We start from the raw sequence: 27,710 nt of genomic DNA, 5'->3' as shown, positions 1-27,710 counted from the left end.
AGCGGTGGATAGATGAAATAAGAACAGAAATTGCTGGAGAAACTCAGCAGGTCTCCCTCCACAGGAGCTGCCAGACCAGCTGAGTTTCTGTTTCTGTTTTAGATTGCCAGCATCTGCAGCTCTTTGTTTTATTTTTGAGGTGAAAACATTTTTGACTAACAAGGGAGTCAAAGGAGCTCGGCAGGAAAGTGGAGCTAACGCCACAACCCAGTTAGTCATGAGCGTATTGGATGGCAGAACAGGAACAAGGGGCTAAATGGCCTAATTTAGCTCCATGATAGATGGGAAATGGACAGTAGAAACAAACAGACCATTTTCTGAATGGCAGGTGGTGACTACTACTACAGGGATCAGAACCAGGACCCTAGCTATTTGGGTGGGACTGTGGCTCAGTGATTAACACTGCTATCTCACAGTGCTGGGGACTGGGTTTGGTTCCATCCTCAGGTGCTTGTCTGTGTGGAGCCTGCACATTCTCCCTGTGGCTGTGTGGGTTTCCTCCCAGAGTCTAAAGATGCGCAGGTTAGGTGGATTGGCCATGGGAAATTGCCCGTAGTGTCCAGGGACGTGTAGGTTTGGTGGATTAGCCACGGAAATGCAAGGTTACAGGGATAGGGTAGAGGTTGGGTCTGGGTGGGATGCTTTTTGGAGGGTTGGTGTGGACTTGATGGGCCAAATGGCCTACTTCCACACCAGAGGGATTCTACTCACAATATATGGTAATTATTTGGATGTGAAAACTAAATGTAATGTCTCCAAATTTGCAGACAACACAAAGCTGGGTGGGAGGGTGAGCTGTGAGGAGGATGTAGAGATGCCTCAGTGCGATCTAGTCAACTTGAGTGAGTGGGCGGATGCTGTATAATGTGGATAAATGTGAAATTATCCAATTTGACTTGATTTGATTTAATGTTGCTTTGTGAACCCAAGATACACTGAAAACTGCTATTTTGTGCGCTACACAGGCAGACCGTACTGTACAAATTGCATCAGGGTAGCAGAACAGAGTTTGGAATATAGTGTTACATGAAGGAGGATTATTATCTGAATAATACATACAACAAGACCTGGGTGTTCTTGTACACCAGTCACTGAAGGTAAGCATTGCAGGTGCAGGAGAAAGTAAATATATGTTGGCCTTCACAACGAGAGGATTCGAGTGCAGAAGCAGGGATGTCTTGCTGCAATTGTACAGAGCATTGATGAGACAACATCTGGAGCATTGTGTGAAGTTTTGGTCTCTTGATCTGAGGAAGGATGTTCCAGTGAACACAGTGCAGCAACATGATCGCCTGGGGTTCAGAAGAATGAGGGGCCTCATAGAAATGTAGAAAATTCCAACAGGACTAGGCAGGGTAGGTGCAGAAAGGATGTTCCCATTGACCTGGATGTTCAGAACCTGGGGTCATAGTCTACAAAATACATGGCAAACCGGTTAAGATTGAGATGAGGAGAAATGTCTTCATCCAGAAAGTGGGGAGCCAATGGAATTCTCTGCCACAGAAAGCAGTTGAGGACAAAGCATTGAATGTTTTCAAGAAGGAGTTAGATGAAGTACTTATGACTAAAAGGATCAAATAGTATGGGGAAAAGCATGAACAGGCCATTGAGTTGATGATCATCTGTGAACATAATGAATAGTAAGCAGATCAACGGGCTGAATGGCCTATTCGCTATGTTTTTATGCACATTCGCTGACCAGACTAGATTATGTGCTATCCTCTCTGCAGTGATATTCAAACCTAAAACCTACGGTTTCAAAGCTTTTCCACTGAGCCACAGATGTCAGCTCACCATCAGTTCCACCCCGGACACCATCCCGGCATTACAGCTTAGAACCACTTCGACCTAACTCACCACAACTTTTCCATCAGTTTCGAAGGAGGCAGACATGCAGCCTGCGTGGCACGGAGAGACAAATTCAATACCATCTGCTGTACAAACTGGATTGTAGACCTGATCCTTGCAGGAGCATCCTCGATTGCAGCTCAGTTCCAAGCCTGATGTGCTGGACAGTGATGGAAGACAATATTACATGAATTCCCTTTGACCTCAATGACTTTGTGAAGCCAACATATTTTTGCCCACTGTTTTGATTAACCCTCCCAGGGTCACGGCTGGCAATGACTTCAACACAGAATAAATCTGTGGAATATCCAGATGATTACTGTCTGTGCTGGCTCTCCAAAAGAACAAGAGATCTTGTGTTTACCCATGACTTCATATCTTTTTCCTTTCCAGCTAAACAGTCCAATTCACTTTTGAGTGCTTCGAATGAACCTACCTCCCTTCACACTCTCAGACAGTACATTCCAGACCCTAGCCCCTCAAGTGAACCTGCCTCCCCCCAACACTCTCAGATGGTACATTCCAGACCCTAACCCCGCGAGTGAATCTGCCTCCCCCCCACACTCTCAGACAGTAAATTCTCGACGCTAAAAAGTCACTTCTTGAAATTGTTCCTTTTCACGTCACCATTGCTTCATTGGCCAATCACCTCCAATTAATGCTGTCTAGTTCTTGATCCCTGCACCAATGGGTTCAGGTTTCTTCCCATCAGCTCTACCCAGGCCCCTCATGTTTTTTGAAAGACACTTTTCTCCTCCTTTCTATGTAACTCATCGATGGACCTCCTACACCCAATTCCAGCATCTTTCCAAACCACAGCGACAACTGGGACGTCACTGGGACAAAATTCTGTAAAGTTCCCAAAATGGCTGAGTGAGCTGCTCAGTTTGAGTTACCTTGCCAGCGATGCCTACGTCAAGCGTAAGAAGAAAATTAAAAATAAAAACTCCTAATTTTCTCTGTGCTGAAGACAGCAGAGGCAGACGTTAGTCAACAAACCATCAGGAGTCATCTTTAGGGAGGAATATCGGAGTGTGAAGTGTGCACTTACCTGTTCGAGATATGGACGTTGTCATTTATTCCAGCAACTAGTTGCGTTGAACAGCCAAGGAACAGGAGCGGAGCAGTTGCACAAATGGAAGCAAAGATGGCAGCAAAGCACATGATGGCTGAGCCCCTCAGATTGATTTGGAACCTCCTCATGATGGTCCCACCCAATATGATGCCAAGAACTGCTCCTGGAACGTGGATGCTTCCTGGAATGAGAGGAAATGGAAGAGTTGAAATGGACAAGCCAAACTGATTGGCACCAGGTAGCAGCCAAACAAGGGACAGCACCGAGGCAAACGTTGGTATGGGCTAGTATCAGGACCCTGCATGATAAATGACAGTCCCAACGAATTGAAGTGGGGGCTCTACGTTGATCCTAACTGCAATCATATAGGAACAACAGCAGCCAACTTGTGCACAGCAAGCTCCCACCAACAGCTACATGGCCTGGCACAGTGCCTCTGCTCCTCACTAACATCATGGAATGGGACCTTGTATCCCCACAATATAGGACAGACGGGGCCAATGGTCACCTTGTTATAGGAGCATGTTATTAAACTGGTCAGGGTGCAATAAAGATTTACAAGGATGTTACCGAGGCTGGAGGGTTTGAGTTATAAGGAGGGGCTGGATAGGATGGGACTTTCTTCCCTGAAGCATAGGACACTGAGGGGCAACCTTATAGAGACTTATAAATCATGAGGGAGATAGATAAGGTGAATAGCCAACGTATTTTCCCCAGGGTGAGGGAGTCCAAAACAAGACGGCTCAGGTTTAATGTGAGAGGGGAAAGGTTTAAAAGAGCCTGAGGGGCAACTTTTTCACACAGAGGATGGTGCGTGCATAGAATGAGCTATCGGAGGAAATGGTAGAGGCAAGTACTGTTATAACATTAAAAGACATTTGAATAGTTGCAAGAATAGGAAGGGTTTACAGGGATATGAGCCAAATGCAGGCAATTGAGAACAAAAACAGAAGTTGCTGGAAAAGCTCAGCAGGCCTGGCAGCATCAATGAAGGGAAAATCAGAATTATCGCTTCGGGTCCAGTGACCCTTCCTCAGAACTGAGGGTTGGGACTAGTTGAGTTTAGGAAACATGGTCTGCATGGATGACATGGGCTAAAGGGTCTGTCTCCATGCTGTATAACTCTAGGGATCTATAGCTACGGGGTCTTTGTACCTACAATAGCGCCAGAAGCGGTGACTTGTACATTTTTCACTGTACTCATTTGACTACATGTGACAATAAAGCTCACTCCAATTCTACTTCTACTTACATGACTCTGCTCAACAACTCACAAAGAGAAAGGCACCTCGGAGAGTGTAGCACTCCACCAGAGCTGGCACCATCAGTGCCAGCCTGAAATTATGGGGGAAGCAAAGGCCTAGTGATGTTATGCTAGGCTATTAATCCACTGACCCAGATAATGTTTTGGGGACCTGGCTTCAAATCCTGCAGTGACTGATGGTGGAATTTGAGTTGAGCCAACAAAACAATCAATCTGAAATTAAGAGTCTAATGATGACTGTGGAACCACTGTTGATTGTTAGAAAACCCATCTGATTCACTAATGTCCTTTAGGGAAGGGAATTTGGCATTATTTAAATGTGCAATTGTGATACCAAGGCTGGAAAATGGGGGAAGAATTTTTAGGTAGGTGTTTTTGACCAGGGTAGACTTGATGGATCAAAAGACCTTTTTCTGTGCTAAAGATCTCAATGAGTCTATCATTAACCCACTCTTGCTTATAATCCAAATCTACTGCAATGTGATTGACTCCTAACTGCCTAATTATACATTCGGTTGCAGCAATCCCTACAAACTCCACCTATAGCACATGGGCTGCAGTGGTTGAAGAAGGCAGTTCACTACCACTTTCTCTCGGGCAACTTGGGATGGACAATCATGCTGTACCAGCCAGCAACATCCATGCCCTATGAATGAATAGGAAACAACAAATCTCTGCTTATGTCTCTGGAGTGGGGCCTGAAGCTTTAGTGAAACTGTTGACACCTGCGATGATAAGCCTGACTTTATAAAAGATCTTAAAGTAAGGGGACAATTAGGAGGCAGCGATCATAATATGGTAGAGTTCAGTCTGCAGTTTGAAAGAGAGAAGGCAAAATCGGATGTAATGGTGTTACAGTTAAACAAGGGTAATTACAGGGGCATGAGAGAGGAATTGACAAAAATTAACTGGAAGCAGAGCCTGACGGGGAAGACGGTGGAGCAGCAGAGTGGCGGGAGTTTCTGGGTGTAATTGAGGACACAGCACAGAGGTTCATCCCAAAGAAAAGAAAGCTTATCCGGGGTGGGATTAGACAGCCGTGGCTGACAAAGGAAGTCAGGAAATGTATCAAAGAAAAAGAGACAGCCTATAAAGTGGCCAAGAGCACTGGGAAATCAGAAGATTGGAAAGGCTACAAAAACAAACAGTTAGGGAGAGCCAGGGGGCAGAGTTGAGTACGGTAGGCATTACAAAAGAGAAAGTGCTAGAAAAGCTAAAAGGTCTAAAAATTGATAAATCTCCTGGCCCTGATGGGCTACATCCTAGAGTTCTGAGGGAGGTGGCTGAGGAAATAGCAGAGGCTTTGGTTGTGATTTTTCAAAACTCACTGGAGTCAGGGAAGGTCCCAGATGATTGGAAAATCGCTGTTGTAACTCCCTTGTTTAAGAAAGGATCAAGACACAAGATGGAAAATTATAGGCCGATTAGTCTAACCTTGGTTTTTGGTAAAATACTAGAATCCATTGTTAAGGATGAGATTTCTAAATTCCTGGAAGTGCAGAGTTGGGTTAGAACAAGTCAGCATGGATTTAGTAAGGGACGTCGTGCCTGACAAACCTGTTAGAATAATTTGAAGAGTTAATAAGTAGGTTAGACCAGGGAAACCCAGTGGATGTTACCTATCTAGACTTCCAAAAGGCCTTTGATAAGGTGCCTCACGGGAAGCTGCTGAGTAAGGTGAGGGCCCATGGTATTCGAGGTGAGCTACTGACTTGGATTGAGGATTGGCTGTCTGACAGAAGGCAGAGAGTTGGGATAAAAGGCTCTTTTTCAGAATGGCAACCGGTGACGAATGGTGTCCCGCAGGGTTCAGTGTTGGGGCCGCAGCTGTTCACCTTATACATTAATAATCTGGATGAAGGGACTGGGGGCATTCTGGCAAAGTTTGCCGATGATACGAAGACAGGTGGACAGGCAGGTCGTACTGAGGAGGCGGGGGGAAGCTGCAGAAAGATTTAGACAGTTTAGGAGAGTGGTCCAGGAAATGGCTGATGAAATTCAATGTGAGTAAATGTGAGGTTTTGCACATTAGAAAAAAGAATACAGGCATGGACTATTTTCTTAATGGTAGGAAAATTCATAAAGCAGAAGTACAAAGGGATCTGGGAGTGTTGGTCCAGAATTCTCTAAAGGTTAACTTGCAGGTAGCTTAAGAAAGCGAATGTAATGTTGTCATTTATCTCAAGAGGGTTGGAATATAAAAGCAGTGACGTGCTTCTGAGACTTTATAAAGCTCTAGTTAGGCCCCATTTAGAATACTGAATTTTGGGCCCCACACCTCAGGAAGGACATACTGGTGCTGGAGTCCGTCCAGCGGAGATTCACACGGATGATCCCTGGAATGCTAGGTTTGATGTACGATGAACGGTGAAGGATCCTGGGATTGTATTCATTAGAGTTTAGAAGGTTGAGGGGAGATCTAATAGAAACTTACAAGATAATGTATGGCTTAGAAAGGGTGGATGCTGGGAAGTTGTCCCCGTTAGGCGGGGAGACTAGGACCCGTGGGCACAGCCTTAGAATTAGAGGGGGTAAATTTAAAATGGAAATGAGGAGACATTTCTTCAGCCAGAGAGTTGTGGGCTTGTGGAATTCATTGCGATGGAGCAGAGTGGAGGCCGGGACGTTAAATGTCTTCAAGGCAGAGATTGATAAATTCTTGATCTCACAAGGAACCAAGGGCTATGGGGAGGGTGCAGGGAAGTGGAGTTGACATGCCCATCAGCCGTGATTAAATGGCGGAGTGGACTCGATGGGCCTTACTTCCACTGCTAAGCCTTAGGGTTGGAAGATTCCTGGACATGAACATTTGTGCCACACAAATGCCAGACTATGACCATCTTCAATAAGCGACAATCTAACCCCACCGCTTGCCATTCCATGGTGTTACCATCTCCCACTATCAACATCCTGGGAGTTACCATTGACCAGAAACTCACCTGGACTCACCACAAACACTGTGGCTACAAGAATGGGTCAGAGGCTGGGAATCCTGCAGTAAGTAACTCCCCTCCTGACTCCTTAAAGCCCGTCCATCATCTATAAAGCACAAGTCAGGAGTGTGATGAAATACCCCCCCACTTGCCTGGATGTGTGCTGCTCCAACAACGCTCAAGAAGCTCGATACCATCCAAGACAAAACAGCCCGCTTGATTGACACCACATCCACAAACGTCCACTTCCTCCTCCATGACGTTCAGAAGCAGCAGTATGTACCATTTGCAAAATGCACTGCAGAAATTCACCAAAGATCCTTTGACAGCACCTTCCAAACCCATAACCACTTCCATCTAGGAGGAGAAAGGCAGCAGATATATGGGAACACCACCCCTTGCAAGCTCCCCTCCAAGCCATTCGCAATCCTGACTTGGAAATTTATTGACGTTCCCTCACTGTTGCTGGGTCAGAATCCTGCAATTCCCCCCCAAGGGCATTATGGATTTACCTACGACACACGGACTGCAGTGGCTCAAGAAGGTGGCTCAGCCCCACCTTCTCAAGGGGCAATTAGGCATGGGAAATCCAGGGATGCCCATGGCCCACAACCAAATAGGAAAAAGTTATCCTACTCTCAATTTAATTCAATCCTTGGGAAGTTTACGTGACAATTAATCTGATTTCCCATTCCTGACTAAACGATGAGATTTGAGGGAGTCAATGGGGTGGAGGCCAGGTGTCTGTGACAGCATTGTGCCCATCCCTTTCTACCACGCTATCCTTGCGAACATTGGAACATCCGAAAACGAGATCTCAAAGTGATCTCAGCTGAACTTCAGCAAGATTCAACTTTTTACTCGCATTTCTCACCAATCAGTAAATTTGCAAACGAGGCCGTCACAGTGAACTGTTGCTCCAGAAACTTGCCAATGAAGACGGTTAATCCAGACATCAGAGCCGACATACAGACCTGAGCTAATACAACGAGGAGGTAAACGGAGCTCCTCAAAGTCCTCAGTAAGATACACGGAAAACCTGAGGGAGAAAAAAAGCAAACAGCACAATCAGCAAAACTGAAAGGAGATGAATTTTGGGAGTGCTAACAAGGCAAGGGGAGTACATTTTGAATGATAGGGCCCTAGGGAAGTACAGAGGATCAGAGGGTACTTGATGTGCACATCCATTAATCCTCGCAGGCAGCAGGACAGGGAGATAAGGTGGCTAACAGGCATATGGGATTCTTGCTTTTATTAGTCAAGGCATTGAATACAAGAGCAAGGATTTCATGGTGGACCTGTATATGATGTTAATTAGGCCACAGCTGAAGTACTGTGTGCAGTTCTAGTCAGCGCACTATGGGAAGGACGTGATTGCACAGGAAGGGGTGCAGAGGATATTCACCAGGATGTTGCCTGGGATGGAGCATTTCAATGATGAAGAGGCACTGACAGACACTGAACAGGTTGATTAAAAATTATTTATACAAACAAGAAAGGGGGCTCTTGTACCACGGTGGAGGTGTCCCTACCTTTGAGCTAGAAGGCCCAGGAAAATGACCCAATTGCCCCAGCATTGTGTCATAGTTGGCCGGTTGGAGCAGGTTGATTGAAATAAATAAGGTACAAAGACGTCTCTGTAAGCATTGGCAAATCTCCTGGATGGTCACATTTGGAGCATTGTGTGAACTTTAGGAAGGAAGTCTGGGTTTACCAGATGAGCTTTATCAGCAATACTCCCTCTGCTCTGATGTTCAGTGCAAACTGATTGATGTTGTCAAGCTGATTGTAGCCACTGGCTTCCATTTCTGGAAGTTCTGAAGACCCACACAGTCAATACAAAAAATTAGAAGGAAAATAGCTTATCAGGATGACACTTGAAATTATGGACATCAGTTAAATGCACGGGAATATTCCAGGTCGAATGTAACAAGGCAGAATACCAACACTTTCCCAAGCAGGATTATACATAGGAAATAACTACTAGCCCAGCAAGCAACACGCATGTCCTGGGAATGCATTCTGAAATAGATGACAACAACATTGCCACCATCGAAGATAAAGGGAGGAGACAGCCTTATCACTAGAATATTAATCCAGAGAGCCAGGTAATGTTCTGGGAACCTGGGTTTGAATCCTGTTAAGGAAGATAGTGGAATTTGAATTCATTCAAAATTTGGAATTACCAGTCTAATCTTATTGGGTGGCATGGTGCCTCAGAGGTTAGTACTGCTGCCTCACTGTGCCAGGGATGCGGGTTCAATTCCAGCCTCCGGTGGAGCTTGGGTGGTCTATGTGGAGCTTGTACATTCTCCCCGTGTTTGTGATAATGGGAGCTGCAGATGCTGGAGAATCCAAGATAATAAAATGTGAGGCTGGATGAACACAGCAGGCCCAGCAGTGTTTGTGTGGGTTTCCTCGGGTGCTCCTGTTTCCTCCAACAGTCCAAAGATGTACAGGTTAGGTGGATTGGCCGTGCTAAATTACTCATACTATCCAAGGATGTACAGGCTAGGTGGGATAGCCATGGGAAATGCATTTAAATGGTATGCTCTTCAGAGGGTGGGTGTGGACTTGACGGACCGAATGGTCTGCTTACTTGTAGGGATTCTATGAATTTAATGTTGACTGTGAATCAATTGTCAGGAAAAAGAAATATAATTCACCATCGTCCTTTAGGGAAGGAAACTGCCATCCTTATCTGGTCTGGCCTACATGTGACTCCAGACCCACAGCAATGTGGTTGACTCTTAACTGCCCTCCGGACAATTAGGGATGGGCAATAAATACTGGCCTAGTCAGTGTTGCCCACATCCTGTGAATGAATAAAAAACTTGTCCCACACCCTAACCCATCTCCTAAGATAGGAGCTGAATAGTCTCATTCTATTCCATTGTAAAGCTAAACTCTCCAGATAAAATAAGCATACATCTCAGTTATTCCAGAGGTGAATGTCTTACCCTGAGAAACACAATCTCTGATCACTTCTTAGATCTTGCCTTAGGGCCTTATCGTTCCCTCCTCAAAAGAAGGAATACTTTGCATTTTGACTTCAGGAATAAATCCTCTATGACTGCTTGTCCTCCTATGGTTTGGATTGTCTTGTTTTGGCAGCTCTTTTGGGCTTGTGGCATCTTGTCTGAAGTTGGCACTGATATCTTGCCGGAAACAGGAGCAGGAAGCCTGGCAGTATCTGATTGAACAGATGTCGATAGTGGCCGCTCGCTGACCTGCCCTGCTCCCTGTCGCGGAAACAGCTCCTAGAGCCTAAACTCTCCCATGTCCCACCACCCCCACCCCACACACCAGGCCTCGTTACCACATAGCCTGCCACTACACACCCCTTGTTGTTAGTGACTAACAGTCCACATTAACAACTCCTCACGCTCCCAGCCTGATCATTAGCAACTCCTTTGTCTGTCCAACTGTCCTTCTCTCTCTTTGGGCTCTATCCTATTGTTTACTTCCTGCCCCACCCACCTCCTTATTTTCTGCACATAAACTAACGTCTTCCCAGCCACCATCAGTTCTGAGAAAGGGTCACCGGACCTGAAGCGTTAACTCTGTTTTCTCCTCCACAGATGCTGCCAGACCTGCTGAGCTTTTCCAGCAACTTTGGTTTTGTTGCAGATACAGCTCCAATTGCAAGTTCTCATCTTCACGTCTACAGCCCTGTGAGGCCCAGGCCACTCTTGTTTCCCATCACCCTCCAGAGTCTCTGCGTTCTGCAAATTCTGGCCTCCTGCACAAACTCTGGTTTTTAACCATTCTGTCATCGGTGGCCGTGCCTTCAGCCACCTTATTCCTAAACTCTGGAATCCCAGGGAAAATCTTCTTCTTCCCGAAGGGCACTTCATTAGGCAGGGTGGTTGGGAGGGTAGTGTATGGAGAGTCCCATTGACCTTCTCCCCTTGAGGGCCTTCAGTGGCCAGTTAAAGATAACACATGGCCATCTGCCCATCTCTACGGACCTGTCACTGTTCATCGTGCCCAAAAGCCATTACCGAGCTGGTAGTGGGTCACCCTACAGAGGTCTGGATTTACCCTCGATCAAAGTGCCTGATCAATGGACTGGACATTGGACAGACAGGTACCACCTGGGAGCTGCCCACGCCTGGCTGCGCTTCTGAAACAACTTTGTCCCGCCCTGTTACTCCCACCTGATACAATCACCACCCTACATTACTTTCCTTCCTCCACAGTCCCTCTGCAATTCTGAGCCTCTGTATTGCGTCAGGGATGAAGGTTAATTCTTACAGTTGCCACTACCCCCTCAGAAGGGCAATGGAGCATGAGAGTTGCTGGTCTCTGATTGGGCGCTCTCTGATTCAGCCCCAGAAATGGGTTTTCATTCCAGGAGGTGTAGATTAGGTGGATTATAAGGAGCATGGGTCTGGGTGGGATGCTCTGAGGTTTGGTGTGGACTTGTTGGGCTAAAGGGCCTGTATCCACACTGTACGGATTCTATGATTCTATGAAATGTTATCTGTTCACCTTCCTGTGAAGATTCCTGAGGGATTAATTAGACAACTCTCCTCCAGAGGGAACACATGGAAAACTGGATTGAAAAGCTTCTTCGGGAACATGTGATTTTTACAATCCCATCCCCAACCAGCCGATACAACTTGCTTAGAAACCTACTCTTAATAAACTGGAGTAATGATAGGCCCTGTGTTACATCGTCTTGTTTTGATTTTAATTCATTCAATTTTTTATCTGTGTTGACTTCTCCTTCGGGATCCCTGGAGTCCTGGATAAAGAAAAAGAGGATAAGTTTCACACGTTTGACGTTTCAACAGCACCTTCCAAACCCACATCCACATCCACTTCCACCTAGAAAGTCAGAAAAATCACACAAATCCAGGTTATAGTCTCACAGGTTTATTTGAAAACACGAGCTTTTGGAGTCTTACTCCTAGTATAGGTATTAGTAAGACTCCAAAAGCCTGTGCTTTCAAATTAACCTGCTGGATCATAACCTGGTGTTGTGAGATTTCTGACCTAGTCTATGCCAGTCCAACACCAGCTCCTCCACATCCATCTAGAAAGGCCAACAGATGCATGGGAACATCACCCCCTTGCAAACTCCCCTCCAAGCCTCTCACCATCCTAACTTGGAAATATATCACCTTTCCTTCAGTGTCACTGAGCCAAAATGCCCTCAATGCAATAAATGCTGGCCCAGCTGGGGGCAAAAGCCACATTGGGTCATTACAGTGCAGAAGGAGACCAGTCCTGGTGGGTGGTGATGATGGAGGAGGTCAGAATAGAGTCAAGAGGCAATGGCCAGGATTCTCATTCAGGCCATTCAGAAGACAAGGATGGGGTGCAAAAACAGAACTCGACACATTAACTCTGATTTTTCTCTTCACTGAAGGTGCCAGACCTGCTGAGCTTTTCCAGCAATTTCTGTTTTCGTTTCTGATTTACAACATCCGCAGTTCTTTCAGTTTTTATAAGGATAGGGCAGCTGTCCTCTCTAAGGCACAAAGTTCTTTCAACCTGTTCTCCATACCTGCATTCCCTGAACTGCTTGAACCTTGATTTTAAAATTCTCACACTTGCTTCCAAATCCCTCCATGGCCCCAAAGCTCTCCCTAACCCTTTAATCTACTCCAGTCCACACTTCTCCAATGCTGGTATCTTAGAAATTCACTGTTTTAAATATTTCAGCATTGATGGCTGTGTCTCCTGAGCCTTGGAATTCCATCCATATATCTCTCCTCCCAGCTCTTCCGTTAGAACACTCTCTGAGCCATCCTCTAACAGCTACACTTTTGTCTGAGCTAAAGCCAGCTTATGCAGGTGTGGTTGTGTTCAGTTTTAATGCCATTGGGCTTGTAACCCCAAGGCAAAGTCTGGAGGTCAACGGCTCACATCACACCACAGTCAATGATGCAAATTTGAAGTCAATAAAAGTTGGGAGTAATGGCCGTGTATCAATTGTTGTAAAAACCCACCTGGTTCACTAATGTCCTTTAAAGGAAGGATTTACCCAGTCTGGCTTACATGTGGCTCCAGACCCAGAGCAACGCGTTGGTTCTTAACAACAATGGGCAACAAAGGCCCAGCCAGCAACCAAGTTTTTTAACAAGATTAACCTGTGGCTCAATGTCAAGTGTTGTTTACTAATCGTTCACTGTGAAGTGGCCAGTTGGAGTTTTTTTACAGTGTTGTAACAGAGTCACTTGTGGCAGTACTAAATTCCAACAAGCTGTGAGGACTGCTCGGCTGTGGTTAGCAATTAATTTTCTACAGAATCTGCAGACAAAGGGTAGCTGGATTCTAACCAAATATCGTCTCTGTGTGGTACGAGTTATAATCACCAAGATAATTTTGGTAAGGTGTCATATAAAACACTACGAAAGGAAATAGCAGCCCATGGTTGTTGGGGTGATATATTAACATGACAAGAGAACTGGTTATGCAGCAGGAAGCAGAAAACCAGGATAAATGGGTCATTCTCAGGTTGGCAAATTATAAGCAATAACCAGGATCCGTGCTATTGAACTGGATGAATGGGCACAGTGAACCGTTGCCAAGTTTGCTTTTGATACAAAGACAGGAAGGAAAGCAAATTTTATGAAGGTCATGTACCGTCTGCAAAGCAATATAGATATATTACAAGAGACAAAAATTTGGCACACAGAGTACAATGTGAGAAATTTGCCGTTATCCAACTTGACAGAAAGAATAGAGAAACAAAATATTCAAACAAAACAGAGAGAGACTGGAGGACTCAGAGATACAGAGGGAGCCAGGTGTCCTTCTGCAGGAATCACAAAAAGTTAACAGGCACGAGATTAGGAACACAAATGGAATGTTGACCTTTGCTCCAAAGTAGTTGAAGCATAAAAGCAGGGGTATATTAGGAACAGGAGTAGGCTATTCAGATCTTCAACCCTGCTCTGCCTTTCAATAGGATCATGGCTGATCTATGGCCTAACTCCACATACTTGCCCTTGGCCCATATCCCTTAATACCCTTGCTTCAGAAAAATAGTTATCTAGCTCAGATTCAAACTAAACAACTGATCTAGTATCAACTGCTGCTTGTGGAAGAGACTTCCAAACTTCTACCACCCTTTGTGTGTAGAAGTGCCTCTTAACATCTCTCCTCAATGGTCCGGCCCTAATTCTCAAACTGTAGCCCTTAGTTCCAAAATCCCCAACCAGTGGAAATAATTTATCTACACTGCCTTTTCCTATTAGTATCATAAAGACTTTGATCAGATCATCCGTTAACCTTTTAATTCTGGGGAAAACAGGCCTAATTTGTATAATCTCTCCTCATGTCTTAAACCGTGAAGTCCAGATATTATTCTTATAAACATATAGACTCCCTCTAAGGCCTTAGCGAGACACATCTAGAGAACAATGTATGGTGTTTGTTTCTGTACTTGAGCATATTTGCTTTGACAGCACATCAAACAAGGTGCACTAAGTTGATAAAAACTGCAAGAACTGTGGATGCTGTAAATCAGGAATAAAAACAAAGTTGCTGGAAAAGCCCAGCAGGTCTGGCAGTATCTTCACAAATGCTGCCAGACCTACTGGGCTTATCCAGCAAATTTGATTCTGCATTAAATTGATTCCTGGGAATAAAGGCTTTGTCTTCCAAACAAAGATTGAGCAGTTTGAGCCGGTTCTCAATGGAGATAAGGTAATCCTATTGAAACGTAAGATCCTTAGGATGGCCTGACAGTGTAGATGCTGAGAAGATGCATCTACTCAAGGTGGTATCTAGAACCAGGTGGTAGAATTTAAAGGTAAGGAATTTCCTATTTAAGATGGAGATGAGAAGGAATACTTTTCTCAGATAGCCACGAATATTTGATGATTTCTTCATCCAGAGGGCGGAAGAGGGAGGTTGGATTATGAAATATATTCGAGGTTTGGTTGGACAGAGTTTGCAACTAAATGGGAGGCAAGGATTATAGAGAACAGATGGAAAAAGAGGATTTTTCGACACTCACTGGAGATTAGCAGGATTGTGCAGGGAGCATCAATATCATCATGGGAACTATATTGGATTGTGTCAAAGGGCTGGTGTGTCTACATCAGTCTGTACTTCTTATAAATCTCAAAGAAATTCTTACTAGCTTGGTCCTGATTTTTGATGTAAAGGCACTTTATTGTGGGGACACATCTATACAATTAAATTCATGGCATGTTACAGTGTGGTTTTATGCAAGGGGTTTAGATATGTAAAATTTTTCTCAGTAAAGTATTCATTCATGGGATGTGTCTGTCACTGGCAAGGTCAGCATTTTACATTAGTAATTTTCCTTGCACTGAGTGACTTGCTCAGCTGTTTCAAAGAGCAGCTTAGAGTCAATCACATTGTCGTAGACCTGGAATTACATGTAGGCCAGATTAGTCAGCAATTGATTTATTTTTCTGTCTATAACCATGTCCTGTCCCTGTCCTGGGAGTGTTTGATGGACGCAATGTAAGAGGAGCTTTACTCTGTATCTAAACCCATGGTAGGCTCATTCAGAAGGTCAGGAGGAATGGGACACAGGGGAACTTAGCTGTCTGGATACAGAATTGGCTGGCCAACAGAAGGCAGCGAGTGGTAGTAGAAGGAGAATATTCTGCCTGGAAGTCAGTGGTGAGTGGTGTTCCACAGGCTCTGTCCTTGGGCCTCTACTGTTTGTAATTTTTATTAATGACTTGGATGAGGGGATTGAAGGATGGGTCAGCAAGTTTGCAGACGACACAAAGGTTGGAGGTGTCGTTGACAGTATAGAGGGCTGTTGTAGGCTGCAGCGGGACATTGACAGGATGCAGAGATGGGCTGAGAGGTGGCAGATGGAGTTCAACCTGGATAAATGCGAGGTGATGCATTTTGGAAGGTCGAATTTGAAAGCTGAGTACAGGAATAAGGATTAGATTCTTGGCAGTATGGAGGAACAGAGGGATCTTGGTGTGCAGATACATAGATCCCTTAAAATGGCCACCCAAGTGGACAGGGTTATTAAGAAAGCATACGGTGTTTTGGCTTTCATTAACAGGGGGATTGAGTTTAAGAGTGGTGAGATCTTGTTGCAGCTCTATAAAACTTTGGTTAGACCGCACTTGAAATACTGCGTCCAGTTCTGGTCGCCCTATTATAGGAAAGATGTGGATGCTTTGGAGAGGGTTCAGAGGAGGTTTACCAGGATGCTGCCTGGACTGGAGGGCTTATCTTATGAAGAGAGGTTGACTGAGCTCGGACTTTTTTCATTGGAGAAAAGGAGGAGGAGAGGGGACCTAATTGAGGTATACAAGATAATGAGAGGCATAGATAGAGTTGATCGCCAGAGACTATTTCCCAGGGCAGAAATGGCTAGCACGAGGGGTCATAGTTTTAAGCTGGTTGGAGGAAAGTATAGAGGGGATGTCAGAGGCGGGTTCTTTACACAGAGAGTTGTGAGAGCATGGAATGCGTTGCCAGCAGCAGTTGTGGAAGCAAGGTCATTGGGGACATTTAAGAGACTGCTGGACATGCATATGGTCACAGAAATTTGAGGGTGCATACATGAGGATCAATGGTCGGCACAACATTGTGGGCTGAAGGGCCTGTTCTGTGCTGTACTGTTCTATGTTCTATGTTCTAAACCCATGCTGTTCCTGTCCTGGGAGTGTTTATTAAGGACAGTTTAAAGGGAGGATTGAGGAGGTGAAATTTTCACTCCCTGGAGTTTTGAAGAGTGAATGGTGATGCTATTAAAAAGTGAACAAGACATTGGAGCAGAATTAGGCCATTCAGCTCATTGAGTCACTCCACCATTCAATGAGATCATAGTTAACCTGATAATCCATTTTTGCCTTTTCTCCATAACTCTTACTGACTAAAAATCTATCTCAGCCATGATATACATAAAAACTCAGTCTCTGCAACCCAGTAAGGAATTCTACAGGGTTACTACCTCCTGAAAAAGAAAATTCCTCCTAGGGCAGAATATATTTTGAAACAAAAGCAGGCTCAAGAGGTTGAATGGTGTCTTATATAATGCCCCTTAATCCTCCAGGTTGGAAAATCCGGCAGTGGACCTACCTCCTTGGGCATCTCTTTCGGGAAAAAGAAATATGGGACAGAGACTATGCCGACAAAACTAGCAGCCATTAGGAATCCAAGCCACCAAGCTCCCACCCAACGTGGATCTCCAAACTCCAAATCGATATCAGCTGCGACAGAGAGGAAACAAAATCTGAATAATTACCCAGGCCCAGTAAGATGAGAATGTGCATTTCAGAACACCAAAGCCAAAAGGCATGGCTGATGGAGACAACATTCAGGGTAACAAAAGGCACTATTCAAATGCAACTTGGGGAGATAATGTTTCCCTAGAGATATATAGTGTATGAAGTTATTGAGAAGATTTGTAGCTCGGGTTGTGGATGAGGTTGTAGACTTGCTCGCCGAGCTGGTGTGTTTGCAGGTGTTTCGTCATGTGCTAGGTAACATTGTCAGTGCAACTCTGATGAAGCATTGGTGTTCTGTCTGACTAGTTATTTATATGCCTCGGTTTGCTGGGGTGGTTGGCATCACTTCCAGTTCTGTTTTTCAGTGGTTTGTATATTGGGTCTAGCCCAATATGGTTGTTGATAGAGTTCCAGCTGGAATACAAGGCCTCCAGGAATCTTGTGGCATGTCACTGTTTGGCTTGTGCTATTATGGATGTGTTGTCCCAGTCAAATTCATGTGCTTCTGCGTCCGTGCGTTCCAGACCCACAACAATGTGGCTGACTCTTAGATAACAAAGTGTGGAGCTGGATGAACACAGCAGGCCAAGCGGCATCTTAGGAGCACAAAAGCTGATGTTTCGGGCCTAGGTCCTTCATCGGAAAAGGCTGACTCTTACTGTCTCGGCAATCAGGAATGGGAAATAAGTGCTGGCCCAGCCTGCAACACCCACACATAACAACCTAGTTTGACCTTCTTTTGAAAGTCTGTAAACAGACTGGCCGATCCATTGTTTCAGCCTGCTTCTGCCCCACTCAACTTATTTTTCCTTCCTTGATGCTACATTTACTCCTTGTTCAGTCTCATCCAACTTACTAGCATATGCTTCTCACGCTTTACATTCAGTTATGATGAAGAGTCAGACCTGATTGAAACATTAAATGCTCCTTTCTCCAAAGATGCTGCCAGACCTGCTGAATTTCTTGACCATTTTCAGTTTTTATTGTATATTTCAAGTATTTTGCTTTTGTGCCAGTCTGAATTTGTTCATTTTACACTGACTGTAAAAGATAGGAACAGGAGAAGGCATCTTGGTCCCTCCAAATTGCTCTGCCATCCAATAGGATCGTGGCTGATGCAACATTCCTCACAGCCACTTGTCTGCCCTCTCCCCAAAAGCCTTGATTCTCCAACTGATCAGGAATTTATCCATCTCAACCTTAAATACACACAAGGACTCTACCCCCACAGCTCTCTGTGGCAAGGAGTTCCAAAGACTCACAATGCTCTGAGAGAAGAAATCCCTCCTCATCTCAGTCTTAAATTGGTGCCCCTTTATTCTGAGACTATGCCCTCTGGTCCTAGACTCTCCCATGAGAGGAAACATCCTCTCAGCATGTAACCTGCCAAGCTTCTTAAGAATCCTGTATGTTTCAATGAGATCACCTCTCATTCTTCTAAACTCCAGTAAGCAGAGTCCCAACCTGTTTAACTTTTGCTCATAAGACAATTCTCGTGTCAAAGGATCACTACTGATTGGGAAACACCAGCGTTTGTCTGAAGCACTCACCAGCTGAAAGTTTATCAATGTCAACGTAGAGACGGAGAACGGCAGAACCTAAAACAAAGCCGAATGCTGGTCCGAGGACACTAACTGCAAACAAGATTCCTAGAGGAGGAAACACAGTAGTCAGGGAGTGAAATTCCTCAGCATTCAACAAGAAGATCACAGAAACAAAAACAGAAATTGCTGGAAAATGTCAGTAGCTCCGGCAGCATCCGTGGAGAGAAATCAAAGTCGTAGAGTCATAAAGTCATAGTCGTACAGCACAGAAACAGACTCTTCGGCCCAACCAGTCCATGCCAGACATAATCCTAAAGGCCCTCCACTTCTTCCTGTCCCGCAGGCCCGACCAGTCCCTCTCCCACTGAGACCTCTTTCTGCTTAGCCAAACTTGTCCTCACCCTCAACAACTTCCCTTTAAATTCCCCCCACTTCCTATAGACAAAAGGGGGTGGCCATGGGTACCCACATGGGCCCATGGATCTATCCAAATTTCTTGTAAACATTAAATTGTACCCCATCCATCCATCCCTCACTTCTTCAAGATGTTCAGTCCACACACGAACCACCCTCCGTGTGAAACATTTGCCCCCATGTCATTTTTAAATCTCTCCCCTCTCAGTGTACTGGTCTTGAAAACCGCCAATCTAGCAAAAAGATAGTTACCATTAACTCTATCTATAAACTTCTATAAGGTCTCTTCTCAATCTCCTACGCTCCAGTGAAAAAATTCCCAGCCTGTCCAGCCTTTCCTTATAACTCAAACTACTGTAACATCCTGGTAAATCTGTCCTGAACCCTCACCAGCTTGATAATATCCTTCCTATAACTGGGCCACTGGAATTGGACGCAATATTCCAGAGGAGGCCTCACCAAGTCCTTTACAACCTCAACCTGACTTCCCGACTCCCTATACTCAAAGGACTGATCAATGAAGGCATGAGCCAAATGCTTTTTTTAACAATCCTGTCTATATGTGACACAAACTTCTTAGAAAACCTTCTTCACTGTCTACCATGCTGCCAGGTTTGATGCTGTCTGCAAACTTACTAACTCTGCCTTCTAGATTCTCATCCCAATCATTTGTACAAATATCAAACAAAAGAGGATCCAAAATCAATCCCAGTGGAACACCGCTGATCACAGGCCTCCAGTCTGAAAACAACCTCCACCATTACTCTCTGTCTCCTGCCGTGGAGCAAATTATGCATTTAATTGGCAAGCTCATCCTGAATCCCAAGTGACCTAACTTTACTAATTAGCCTAGCATGTGGAACCTTGTCAAATACTTTACTGAAATCCAAATAAACAACATCTACTGCTCTGCCATATCAATCTTTTTGGCAACTTCCTTAAAAAAAACTCAATCAAGTTTGAGAGACACAATTTTCCACGCAGAAAACCATGCTGACTATCCCTAATCAATTCTTGCCTCTCTAAATGTCCAAAAATGCTATCTCTTCTAATCACCTTCAACAATTTACCCACAACTGAAATCAAGTCCAATGACCCTTCCTCAGAACGGATGGTGGTTAGGAAAATGGTGTTTTTTATGCAGAAGATAGAGTGGGGGGTGGGGATAAAGAGTAAACAATTGGTGGGGATAGAGCCCAAAGAGAAAGAACAACAAATGAACTGATAAAGAAGTGGATAACCATCAGCCTCGGAGAATGAATAGTGGTTAATGGGGGCTATTAGTGGATAGCAATGGATTGTATGTATTGGTAGACAATGTGATAACAAGGCCTGGTGTGTGGGGATTGTGGTAAGGATATGGGAGTAGCTCAAGCCCTAAAGTTATTGACATCGATATTGAGTCCAGAAGTCTAGAGTTCCCAAGCAGAAAATGAGGTGCTGTTCTTCCAGCTTGAGCTTCACTTCGCTGGAGCACTGTAGCAAGCCTGAGACAGAGATGTTGGCCAGGGAACAGAGTGGTGTGTTGAAGTAGCAGGCAACTGGAAGCTCAGGATTACAGAGTGGTTACAGCTGTGAGGGACATCATTCACCTGTCACCTCAGTGCTGGATGTCAGCAAGAGCAACTTGCTTAGTGCCACATGCCTGTCCTTTTCCACGTGGCTCTGTATTTTTATCCCTCTCCACATAGTTGTCTACTTCTCTTCTGAAAGCCTTGATTGAACCTGACTCTCCCACACTGTCAGGCAGTGCATTCCAGACTCTAACCATTTGCTGCATGAGCACATGTTCCCTCATGTCACCATTACTGGTTTTGCCAATCATCTTAAATTTGTAATTTCTCGTCCTCAATTCTTTGACCAATGGGAAATATTTCTCTGTATTTAATCTGTCCATACCCCTCACAGTTTTGAACGCATTGATCAAATCTCGACTCAATCTTCTCTTCACCTGGGGCAAGTCCTATAGAACATAGAACATAGAGCAGTACAGCACAGAACAGGCCCTTCAGCCCACAATGTTGTGCCGACCATTGATCCTCATGTATGCACTCTCAAATTTCTGTGACCATATGCATGCCCAGCAGGCTCTTAAATGACCCCAATGACCTTGCTTCCACAACTGCTGCTGGCAACGCATTCCATGCTCTCACAACTCTCTGTGTAAAGAACCCGCCTCTGACATCCCCTCTATACTTTCCTCCAACCAGCTTAAAACTATGACCCCTCGTGCTAGCCATTTCTGCCCTGGGAAATAGTCTCTGGCTATCAACTCTGTCCATGCCTCTCATTATCTTGTATACCTCAATTAGGTCCCCTCTCCTCCTCCTTTTCTCCAATGAAAAAAGTCCGAGCTCAGTCAACCTCTCTTCATAAGATAAGCCCTCCAGTCCAGGCAGCATCCTGGTAAACCTCCTCTGAACCCTCTCCAAAGCATCCACATCTTTCCTATAATAGGGCGACCAAAACTGGACGCAGTATTTCAAGTGCGGTCTAACCAAAGTTTTATAGAGCTGCAACAAGATCTCACCACTCTTAAACTCAATCCCCCTGTTAATGAAAGCCAAAACACCGTATGCTTTCTTAACAACCCTGTCCACTTGGGTGGCCATTTTAAGGGATCTATGTATCTGCACACCAAGATCCCTCTGTTCCTCCATACTGCCAAGAATCCTATCCTTAATCCTGTACTCAGCTTTCAAATTCGACCTTCCAAAATGCATCACCTCGCATTTATCCAGGTTGAATTCCATCTGCCACCTCTCAGCCCATCTCTGCATCCTGTCAATGTCCCGCTGCAGCCTACAACAGCCCTCTATACTGTCAACGACACCTCCAACCTTTGTGTCGTCTGCAAACTTGCTGACCCATCCTTCAATCCCCTCATCCAAGTCATTAATAAAAATTACAAACAGTAGAGGCCCAAGGACAGAGCCCTGTGGAACACCACTCACCACTGACTTCCAGGCAGAATATTTTCCTTCTACTATCACTCGCTGCCTTCTGTTGGCCAGCCAATTCTGTATCCAGACAGCTAAGTTCCCCTGTATCCCATTCCTCCTGACCTTCTGAATGAGCCTACCATGGGGAACCTTATCAAATGCCTTACTGAAGTCCATATACACCACATCCACAGCTCGACTCTCATCAACTTTTCTAGTCACATCCTCAAAGAGCTCAATAAGGTTTGTGAGGCATGACCTGCCCCTCAAAGCCATGTTGACTGCATTTAATCAAGCCATGCTCTTCCAAATGGTCATAAATCCTATCCCTCAGAATCCTTTCTAACACCTTGCAGACGACAGACGTGAGACTTACTGGTCTGTAATTGCCGGGGATTTCCCTATTTCCTTTCTTGAAGAGAGGAATTACATTTGCCTCTCTCCAGTCCTCAGGTACGACTCCAGTGGAGAGCGAGGATGCAAAGATCCTTGCAAGTGGCAAAGCAATTGCATTTCTCGTTTCCCAAAGCAGCCGAGGACAAATCTGGTCCGGGCCTGGTGACTTGTCAATCTTAATGTTTGACAAAACTTTCAGCACATCAGCTTCCTCTATCTCTATCCATTCCAGCATGCACACCTGCTCTTCAAAGGTTTCATTCACTACAAACTTCGTTTCTTTCGTAAAGACAGAAGCAAAAAACTCATTTAGGGCTTCCCCTACCTCCTCAGGCTCCACACACAAGTTCCCTATGCTATCCCTGATCGGCCCTACTCTTTCTTTGACCATTCTCTTATTCCTCACATAAGTGTAAAATGCCTTTGTGTTTTCCCTGATTCCTTCTGCCAAGCCTTTCTCGTGCCCCCTCCTGGCTCTCCTCAGACCATTTTTGAGCTCCTTCCTTGCCTGTGTGTAATCCTCTCTCTAGCTGAGCTTGACCCTAGCTTCCTCCACCTTATGTAAGCTACCTTCTTCCTTTTCACAAGAAGCTCCACCGCTCTCGTTATCCAAGGTTCCTTTATCTTACCCCTTCTTGCCTGTCTCAGAGGGACATATTTACTCATCACTCGCAACAACTGTGTAACTGAAGTTCCTCGGAATATGCCAAATCCTATCTGAACCTAAAATGGAGAAATGTGCTAGAAACTGCACTGTAATCCCGTGTGAATATTTCAGGCTGTGACCACAATGAAATAAAAACACCGCAGCCTGGAAAAGAAACACATCATGTTTCCTATTTCAAGGAGACACTGGGGTTAAATAGTAAGTTTCAACCGTGGTCAGTGGTCTCATATCTCAGTATAAGGGAGCAGTCTGCTCTAAAGGCCACAGCTCTGAGATCAGCCATTAAACACCTGTTCAATGCAGGTCATGAAAGGAAAAAGACACTAATTCTCTCTGAGTGCTGGAACTCAACTAGCTGGTAAGTCAGTCAAAACTAAACCCAACAACAGAAGGAGAATCTCGCTGAGTGCTTCCAGCAAGCCACTGTCAAAATGCAACAGGATCAAAGTACTTCAACAAATCTATAAAACCAAGAATCCCACAATTAACTGTTTAATGATCAACAATTGACTTCACAAACAATTTAGAGACTGATCTTAACTTTTAAATTATTATCAATGTTTAGCATGCAGGTTCGGCATGTAGTTAAGAAGGCAAATAGAATTACACCATTGTTAGGGGATTGGAGTTTAAGAATAGGGAATTACAGTTGTTACAAATGTACAGGACGTTGAAAAGTTTGTACCTGGAGGACTCTGTATGGTTTCCCCAAATTTTAAGGGTGTTGTTGGGAAGCATGTACGGGCATTGGAGGCTGTTCAAAAAAAAAATCACCAGGCTGAGTCCTGGGATGAAGCATTTGACTTAAGGAGAATAGACAAAAACAGTAGGTATTTATTGGCTTGGAGTTTAGAAAAACACTTTTTTTCCCAGAATTAGTAAATGTCTAGAATACTCTAGAATGCCTCTAAGCAATGTGAAGGCGACATTACTGAAAGCATTAAAATGGGAGGTAGGTATGTTTTTGAAATATTGTGGAGTTGAGGGCCGTGAGGATTTGGCACATAGAGAAGTTGAGGGCTGGGGCATATCAGGCTTGACTGGTTAAATAACCTACCCCTGTTCCTGTTTCCTATGTTCTCATACCCATTTTCTAGTCTGCTTGGCCATGCTGGTGGATAGTCAATCATCACCTTGTTCTGCAGTTTCCTCCAGAATATTCACGAGCCTTTAAACTTGCTTTCTGCAACTCCTTTATGACCGTTTCTTGTCATATGGCGATAACAGAAATCTTTCCTTGCGTCCTAGTATCCAGTCCTGGGCAAACCCAAGACCTATGTCAGAACTGCAGAGGAATCACTCCCTGTGCATGTAATTGCAGTACTAATTCCTGCACGTGCCTACAACAAAGATCGTTAGATCTTAGGGGTTTCAAATTTGCTGAAAAGCCAATTGGTTTGGCCTTTATTATATGCTTTGTGGAAATTCTTGAATACATCAATTGCATTACACAAGCAAGGCATTCTCTCCGTGTCGGCGTGGGTTTCCTCCGGGTGCTCCGGTTTCCTCCCACAGTCCAAAGATGTGCAGGCTAGGTGGATTGGCCATGCTAAATTGCCCGTAGTGTTCAGGGGTGTGTGGGTTATAGGGAAATGGGTCTGGGTGGGATGCTTCAAGGGGTGGTGTGGACTTGCTGGGCCGAAGGGCCTGCTTCCACACTGTAGTGAATTCTAAAAATTCAAAGTCATAGAGTCATTTAGTACAGAAGCAGGCCTTTTGGTCCAACTAATCCATTATGACTATAATCCCAAACTAAATTAGTCCCACCCTTCCTGTGCTTGGCCCATACTTCTCCAAACCTTTCCTACTCATGTAGTCTTTTCAATGTTGTAACTTCAACCACATCCACCACTTCTTCTGGAAGTTCATTCCACACGTGAACCACTCTCCGTGTAAAAGAATTGACCCTCATGTCATTTCTAAATCTTTCTCCTCTCACCTTAAAAATATGTCCCCTAGTCTTGAAATCCCCCACCCTAAGGAAAATACACTTGCCATTCACCTTATCTATACCCCTCGTCATTTTATAAACCTCTATAAGGTCACTTCTCAACCTCCTACGTTCCAGAGAAAAAAGTCCCAGCCTATCCAGAGATAACATAATGTGGAGCTGGAGGAACTCAGCAGGTCAGAGAGTATCAGAGGAGCAGGAAAGTTCATGTTTTGGGTCAGGAAATGTCAGCTTTCCTGCTCCTCTAATGCTGCTTGGCCTACTGTGTCCCTCCACATTGTGTTATCTCTGACTCCAGCATCAGCAGTTCTTACTATCTCTCAGCCTATCCAGACTCTCCTTATAACTCAAGCCCTCCAATCCTAACAACATCTGGGTGAATCTCTTCCAAAGCCTCTCCGGCTTAAGTAATCCCTCCTTTAACAGGGTGAAAACAACTGGACTTGTCCTCCAGAAGAGGCCTCATCAACATCCTGTGCAGTCTCAATGTGATGTCCCAACTCCTATTCTCAAAATTTTACGTTCAGAACAAAAGCGTATTCAGCTCACCGAGATACAAAGGGGAGTTCCTATTGCTGGCAAAGTCATCAACATATGATATCCCGAACGGCTGAATGGGAACACCGCCAACTCCCAACAGTAACTGCCCAACTACCAGCAGCGAAAGTGTTTCATAACCACTGCTGCTTTTCTCCACACTGCAGCTTTCACTGTTTAAATTCTGGTCCTTAGGCATCAAGTGGCAGATATCAGAGACAGTGCTAGCATTATCTGTAAGAGTAAAATGAAGATTTTTTGAAATAAATTACAGTAACAATATTTTTAAAGTACTCTATTAATATAACAAAAGATCTTAAGGCATTTCACAGGAATGTTGTGAAGCATAAAAAGAATAGAAAAAGACAGGTACAGGAGTAGGCCATTGGGCCTTCGAACCTGCTCCCCCTTCAAAATAATCATAATGTGGAGGTGCCGGTGTTGGACTGGGGTGGACAAAATCAGAAGTCACATGATACCAGATTATACTCCAACAGGATTTCACTTGATGAAGGAGCAGTGCTCCAAAACATTATGATTTCAAATAGACCTGTTGGACCTAGTGTCATCTGACTTATGACAAAATGATCATGGCTTATCAGCCAACACAGTCCCCTGTTCCCGCTTTTTCTTCACAACCTTCGATCTCCTTAATTCTAAGACCTATATCTACCCTGTACCCTCTCAAGGACTTAAGTCCTTTCTAAAAACGGTGCCCAGAATTTGACACTAAAATCCAAATGACGCCTTAGTTGTGATCTGTGAAGCTTTGACATGATTTCCTTATCTTGCTCATTCAATTCTTACCTTGGCATGCTGACCAGAGCAAATATTTTTACCACAATGGGCCAAGTCAGGAGAAGATATAATTTTGTTCTTTCTTTCATTCATTCATAGGATGTAGGTGTCACTGCTGGGCCAGCATTTATTACCCATCTCTCGCTGCTCTTGAGAAGGTAGTGATGTGCTACTTTCTTGAATCGCTACAGTCTGTATGCTGTGGGTAAACCCTTAATGGGAGGGAGACTCAGGGTTTTGACCCAGTGACACTGAAGGAATGGGGACATATTTCCAAGGCAGGATGGCGAGTGGCTCAGAGGGGAATTTGCAAGGGGGTGGTGTTCCCATGTATCTGTTGCGCTTGTCCTTCTAGATGGTGCTAGTCATGGGACTGGAAGGTGCTGCCCCTAGAGCTTTGAGAGTTGCCACAGATGGTATACACTGCTGCGACTGAGCATTGGTAGTGGATGGAATGAATGTTTAATCTGAATTCAAAAACCTTCTCTTATATTTTGCATCATATTTTCCCACTGATTACTGTCATGGGATTCCTTTAGTTCAAAAGTAATCTGGAGAATCCGCCCCATTAAGTGTTTAGACGCAAGAACTCCTTCCCATAAAACTGTTGCAAGATGGGAAATACTTACTTGTGGTGGTGTGATCGTATGTATACCGTCCCATGATGAAGTGGGGCAAGGCCATTGTGAATGCAGCAACACTAACGAGGATACCCCCACAGCCAATCAGCCGGGGGCGATGAACTCGACTGCCAAAGTAGCTGACAAACACAATAAACACAGCGCTTCCAATCTGAAATGACAACATCAGGACCTCATGATGACAAGAAATGGGGTTCAAGGCCCACCAAAGCAGTTGGGTGATTTTAAAGTCAATTATTTTATAAATCTAGTATTAAAATACCAGACTCATCAATAAGGGTCATTTATGGTAATGAAACTATTCAATTGTTGCAAAAACCCAGCACTAACACCCTTTAGTGAAGGAAACTGCCATCCTTACCTGGTCTGGCCTACATTTGGCTCCAGACCAACAATAACATGGTTGACTCTTAACTGCCCTCTGGACGACTGGGGATGAGGATTAAATGCTGGAATTACCTAATTACAACCATTTAACTATTGTCAATTGTAGGAAGAACACATCTAGTT

The 27,710-nt window shown here is 44.6% G+C and overlaps 1 protein-coding gene across 2 annotated transcripts in view; it reads right to left on the bottom strand.

The window, feature by feature from the left end:
* The window catches only part of slco2b1 (solute carrier organic anion transporter family, member 2B1), a 93,459-nt gene that overhangs the window by 24,269 nt on the left and 41,480 nt on the right, over positions 1-27,710 (bottom strand). The window contains exons 4-11 of one of the 2 annotated variants that reach the window (XM_048532954.2): positions 27,189-27,351; positions 25,774-25,995; positions 18,861-18,959; positions 17,162-17,292; positions 11,762-11,870; positions 7,995-8,159; positions 2,900-3,104; positions 1,858-2,008 (exon numbers count right to left, since the gene is read on the bottom strand). In XM_048532954.2, the coding sequence (XP_048388911.1) occupies positions 1,858-2,008; positions 2,900-3,104; positions 7,995-8,159; positions 11,762-11,870; positions 17,162-17,292; positions 18,861-18,959; positions 25,774-25,995; positions 27,189-27,351 (1,245 nt within the window). The remainder of the gene's footprint in view (positions 1-1,857; positions 2,009-2,899; positions 3,105-7,994; positions 8,160-11,761; positions 11,871-17,161; positions 17,293-18,860; positions 18,960-25,773; positions 25,996-27,188; positions 27,352-27,710) is intronic. The other variant, XM_048532955.2, reaches the window with a different exon arrangement.

Source organism: Stegostoma tigrinum, chromosome 6 (genome assembly GCF_030684315.1).
Source record: "Stegostoma tigrinum isolate sSteTig4 chromosome 6, sSteTig4.hap1, whole genome shotgun sequence".
NCBI classification, from domain to species: domain Eukaryota; kingdom Metazoa; phylum Chordata; class Chondrichthyes; order Orectolobiformes; family Stegostomatidae; genus Stegostoma; species Stegostoma tigrinum.
The sequence above is the reverse complement of the archived record's forward strand: the minus strand, read 5'-3'. Positions and strand labels throughout refer to the sequence as shown.